We start from the raw sequence: 5,953 nt of genomic DNA, 5'->3' as shown, positions 1-5,953 counted from the left end.
ACTTGTGCACACACAGTTCCACATGTTTCCAACATTGTTTAAAATCAGTGAAACCTGAAAATTATTCAATGTAATGGTGTGTTTAATTTTGGTTGCCTGCCAGTCGCATCAACACCAGTGTGGAAGGAAGCAATAGTGGCCAAAAGAGCTCATTTTTGCTCATTTATCACTGCAATATGAAGTCCTGCACTACACAGGCTCGTGACAGCAACATGAATCAGCAACGTTAGTCACTTGAAACGTGATTCAGGAATGTCACCGAGTGGAGGGAAAATATATCCTGTCACCCAGTGCAAATGTGTTTTTTTTTTTCTATCTGTGTGATAAGCTCTTCTCCACCATGAACTGTAATAAGTCAAAGTACAGGTCTGAACTTACTGATGAGCATCTTGAAGCCACACTGAGGGTCTTAACTGCTTCCTTCCTCAAGCCAAATGTGGCTCAGCTGTGTAACAGGAAGTGTAGGTAAGAGAAGCCGATGTTCTAAAGAACTGTTTATGTTCTGAATTGTTATTAATAAAGATTGAGAAGACTGGATCACTTGAACTTTTTTTTTGGAATACTTGAAACCCTTTTTTTTTTCGGAATACATGATGCGGCCCAGCCTCACCCAGACTCTACCTCCAGCTGCCCCTGGGTAAGTTGAGTTTGAGACCCCTGGTATAGATGTTTTACTGCTGTTTAACATGTGTCTGCTCTGTGTTAACACAGCCTGCAGCTCAGCCAAAAAGTCTCTGCATTTCTACCTCATGACTGCATGTTGCAGCTGAGTCACTGATGGCTTCTCAGTTGCCCCAAGGAGTGCAGAAAGTTTGTTTTTTTACAGATTTTAGTTACAGCCCACGGTTTAAGTGACACATGTAGAATAAAGTGATTTTGATGAAATATCCCAATATTAAGCTTAGCTGGCGATTCTGTCTGTTTCTACAGTTTATAGTCCTAATAAATGGTTTAATTAGGGCATTTTTTCATTTAAAAAAACATGCCTTTCCAACCTGTTGGCAGGTTTTGGGGTTCAGATGGTTAATAAACACCTGAAAAAAAGGCTTCATTTGAACTTAACCACCTCACATCACTTATTTATCAGGATACGCAGGTAATAATGTTGATGCTAACACAAAATAAAACTATCAAACAGTCTATAGAACCTTCTTACTGCTCTTGATGAAGTGTCTACCACTGGGACACACTGTTATCATTCTATCATCCAGGTCTAACAGGGATATCCATGTCTTTGCTGTGACTCACCTCCTCCTCTCTGCGTCCTGTGGGTCAGTCCCCGGTAGGCTGATCGTGATAGAAGACGGCGCCCCCACGTCGTATCTCTTTACCATCTTCCTGCACACTTTGATTTTCACCAGGGCAGAGTGGACGAGCCCCGCCAGCAGTCCGACAGCCGGCTGCAGCGCCTCAGGGAAGAAACTCGCAAAGGCGAAGTGATCGGACATGTCCCCGCGGCCACGGCTGTGCCTCTGGTAGAAGCGCAGGTAGACCCAGCCGGACAGCGCTCCATAGCTGAAGGCGGCCAGGGGGGCAGAGCTGTCGAGCAGCCCGGACAGGCGCAGCAAGGCCAGGAGGAGGAGGACCAAAGCCGGCGCTGCTTTGAGCCTCACCTGAGATGGAAAGGGGAGAAAGATTTTAGTCCTTCATCATCAGGGCAGCTACCATTTTGTCTGCAGACCACCTTGGCTGATGGCTCCCATAATTCATTCAAGCCAGCGAGATTCAGAAATGGGAACAGCAAACAATAGCTGGTGACACGCCAGAGGGACAGGCGGGAGCCATGATCAAAACAGTCCAGTGTTTGAATAGAGTTCATTTCTGAACGTGGTCAGCTGAAGCGAGGGGCGTTAGAGTGAAGCAACCCGGTTTATACAGATTCATAACAACCAAAAATAAGGGAATATAACGCAGAGCAGCCTGGAAGTTTAGGGGCTACATTTGGACCGTGTAGCCAATCTGTGATTAAATCTTTAAGATCTCATATTGTGGCGACTAATCAAAGTCTCCCATGTGTCACAGTGAACTTTTCCAGCTCAACATACTGAACACTGAACAGTTCATTTTATCATGACTGTACAACTCCTTGATTCAGGCCTAAAGTGGGAACACAAACCAAGCAGAGCAAACACTCAACAGATCAAACATTGACCTATAAACCACTGGCTTATATGGCTTTAATAACACAGTAGGATCACTATATTTGACTGGCCAATATGAAAGTGTGCTCATAATATGATCAATATGTTTTAGTATATAACACTGTCGTAATAAAAACTAATTGGAGAAAGTTCTACTTGAATGCAGCAAGAGTAAAAATAACAAAAAAAAAAACATAACAGAGCAAGTTTCACCATTTAAATGAGCAACATGATATTTTACTCTCTACTCCAAGGCTGAAATGTCAAACAACTCGGAGATTCATCCCACGACGGGACTTTTCCTGACTCAGAACAGACCTTTGATGGGTGACTACACACTCGAGCTGAGAAATTAATCAATTCCTAATTAAAATGGCAATCTGAAACAATGACATTTGCACAATACAAACACTACGGTTTAGGATATGTGTGCATCTGAGGCTGGGTTTGAACCCTCCTGCCAGCGGTTTCACAAATTCTCTGCTTGTACGACAGCCATACTTTTGATTGTAACTTGTGGTAATCAGATGTTAGAAAGTTGATGGCGTGCCACAATTGCCTCGAGGGTGGAAAAACACTGCACTGAAAAAAAAAACAAACAGTAAACACAAAGATCTGACACTTATATAACAGTCCTGCAGCAGCTAAGAATTCTTTAAGGCTTATAATTTGGTCGTTCTCGTGACTGTTGGAGGTGTTGACTCATTTTCAAGTGTCTTTAGGCAAAACGAAAGGCATCTGAAAAATGTACGTTTCGTAACAAAACCACAAACAACAAAAAAGTAAGAACTCTAACATGATGGGGGGTCACTGAATATGAATACAGTGTCTTGCACTATACTCTGCCTTCCAGCCTGTGTCAGCTGGGATCAGCTCCCACCCCCCAGCAACGCTCTGGAGGATAAAGTGTTAAGGTTTCCACGGCTGTTCACAATCTTGTTCGAGCACATTCTTGGTTCATCTGTACTGCTTCGCTCCTCAATCACTTGGAGTTTTTAACAGAAGCACACCTCTTGTTAAGTAATACTGCTGCAAAGCAAAAATTCTTTTATTAGTCAACCTCACCTGTGGGACTCTGAGCACTGTGGTGTCCCCCATGGTCTGCTTCAGCGCCACCAGGACGCCTCCGAGGAACCCGGCTGCTCCGTTAACGCGCACAGCAAACAGGAAGTGCAGGTCAAAGGTGGCCACATAGGTGAGGAGGTAGGAGAGGCCCGCCAGGAGGCCTGCGGACACATTAACCACTGCGAAAAAGATCAGGAGCTCCAAAGCGCCCCACAAAGGCTCCAGCAGACGCCCGCAGGCCATAACTGTCCCCACATTGGCCGCCACCCCCCAGACGTGCTGCTCCACCACCCCATGGGTCACCAGCGTCCACACCCAGAAGTTGGGTGGAAAGAGGTATCCCGGGGTCACCCCCAGTACGTACGGAGTGTCGACGGCCCATGACAGCAGGTAGAGGAGAACCACCACAGCGCTGATAGTTTTTACCACCACACTTGTGCTGGCAAGGGCCGCCAGGAAGTGCTGTCGTGCCACGGGCAGGTAACGATTCATGGTGGCGTGTTCTGGCGGGGCTCCTCCTTGAGCAAATCAGCCCAGGGAGAGAGAGAAAGCAGATCTGTTGCTTCTGTCGTGGCAGTCCTTGGATGCTGGTGTGACTTTAATAATGCCAAGCAGAACAGGAAACAGCTGGGAGTCCTGAGGGCATCAAAATCCACACCTCTCTGTGAGCCTTCATCCGGGATACCGTCTGACAGGTGGGTGAAGTTTGCTCAGGTATTCCTTCTGATCAAGTCTTTCTGTTAAGATTCTGTGCGATAGATCAAACTTCTACAACACATCTAACTTTCTGTGACATTCACAGAGTTAAGGACAGAGGTAAACAAGCAGCCAGGCTGTTTCTCACAGTTCAACAAGGTGACAAACTTTGGGCTGCAGTAGATAAGCCTTAAGATGTGATAACCTCAGCCAGGGGACCTTTTGATGTAGCCGTCTAGCTGGCGACCTTCAGTCCGGTGTAGACAAAGGTGGAACAGCCGCACAGACCACTACCGGCCGGCAGAAAGGCGGTAGGAGCCAAATATGCAAATGTTAACTGAAACAAACATACCTAATGCCAACTTCCTTCGAGGATCCCGGCTGAGTTAGCTTGTAAACACGGGGGAGCTAAGGTTAGCTAGCTGTCAAGCTGAACGCTACAATGATTTACATTCGCTCCGGACGAGCAGGAAAGAGATACCGTCTTTGTTTGAACGTCATAAAAAAGGGCAGCTAGCGTCGGTAAAACCTGCTGGATGAACACAGCCCCGCGGAGCTCCGGTCCTCGGTCCCCTGCGCTCGCTCGGCCCGGTGTCTACCGGGGCCAGTCCGAGGATTTCCCGTAGCTAGCAACAGGCCCTCAAAACAATGTTAGAGGCGCCTCGGAACCGGCTCCAGTTCGCGTGTAGTTGACAGGTTCCTCATAGTAACTCGGCTTCACTCCTTTATTTTATTGTTTCCGTGTCTTTCGGAAGCAGCTCGCCTATTAAATGATGTTTTATATCTCAGCAGGCACTTCTCCTCCCAGGTCCACCGCTCAGCTAACTGACCTGCGCCGTCTGCCACCGTCATCAGCGGTCGGTGAAAAAACGTCAAGTCACGTAACTCCTGAGCAGCAGAGCATTCTGGGAAACTGAGTTCTTACACACGGCACACCAGCACCCCTGTAGTGTGTGATGAAAACAGGTTTATCTGGGGCAACATTTTTGGGTAGAGGAACTTTTATTGGTATTTTTTCCCATTCAGCTTTATTCATGCTCTATTTTGAATTTTATTTATCACATTTGTTGTGTAAAGTATGATAAAAAAAAAAAAAAAAAAAAGATAAGCCTTTGTTTTATTATCAGGAAAATCCGCAGTCTTACAGCAGCTAAGGGAATAGTGCAATAATGTCGGGACAACACAATAATACTAAACTAGACACATGCTGTAGAAATATGTAGAAATTCAGATACTGCACAGATTCATTTGATTGTGGAAAACATCCAGTATTGCAAAAGGTTATTTTTTTATATCGCACAAATTCCTCCATAAGTTGTAGATACTGATAGGGCACATATTCTCATGATGTCACATAGATTCTTTTCTATGTAGAAAACATTTATATTCTTCATCCATCCATCATCTATACACTGCTTAATCCTCACTAGGGTCATGGGGGGTCGACTTAGGTCAAAGGACACCCTGGACAGGTCACCAGTCTATCACAGGGCTACACTTAGAGACAGACAACCAAGCACACTCACATTCACACCTACGGACAATTTAGAATCACCAATTAACCTCAACATGTTTCTGGACTGTGGGAGGAAGCTGGAGAACCAGGAGAGAACCCACGGTGCACAGGGAGAACATGTAAACTCCGCACAGAAAGATCCCGGGTGTCCTTACCGGGATGCGAATCGGCGACCTTCTTGCTGCAAGGCAACAGTGCTACCAACTGGCCACCTTTCAGCCCTATATATTTATATATATAGAAGAAAATCAACATTATTCTAAAGGGGACATCTTACTCTACTTTTAGGAATGGAATGTTTTTACACTGTGGTAGGCTTTTGTTGATATGAAACTAAATGTAAAATCTTGTAAGGGGTGAAGAAGCCCCCAGGGGGAGAATCCTACCTCACCAATCATAAAATTAACTTTATTTACAAAACGTTGATGTTGTTCTGACTTTAATTGCTGTTATAGTTTATATATATATGATTACATATATATATCATACTTGCAATATTTATAATTATCAATGCTGCAATGAAACAAAACAACAC

The 5,953-nt window shown here is 45.1% G+C and overlaps 1 protein-coding gene across 1 annotated transcript in view; it reads right to left on the bottom strand.

Annotated features, from left to right (window-relative positions):
• tmem115 (transmembrane protein 115) overlaps positions 1 to 4,740 on the bottom strand; it is a 10,756-nt gene extending 6,016 nt beyond the window's left edge. The window contains exons 1-2 of the mRNA XM_008304104.1: positions 3,207 to 4,740; positions 1,249 to 1,613 (exon numbers count right to left, since the gene is read on the bottom strand). Coding sequence (XP_008302326.1) covers positions 1,249 to 1,613; positions 3,207 to 3,698 — 857 coding nt within the window. The 5' untranslated portion in view covers positions 3,699 to 4,740. The remainder of the gene's footprint in view (positions 1 to 1,248; positions 1,614 to 3,206) is intronic.
• Positions 4,741 to 5,953: the final 1,213 nt, after the last annotated feature.

Source organism: Stegastes partitus, unplaced genomic scaffold (genome assembly GCF_000690725.1).
Source record: "Stegastes partitus isolate 25-593 unplaced genomic scaffold, Stegastes_partitus-1.0.2 Scaffold2135, whole genome shotgun sequence".
NCBI classification, from domain to species: Eukaryota; Metazoa; Chordata; class Actinopteri; family Pomacentridae; genus Stegastes; species Stegastes partitus.
This window is presented reverse-complemented; position numbering and strand designations above follow the sequence as displayed.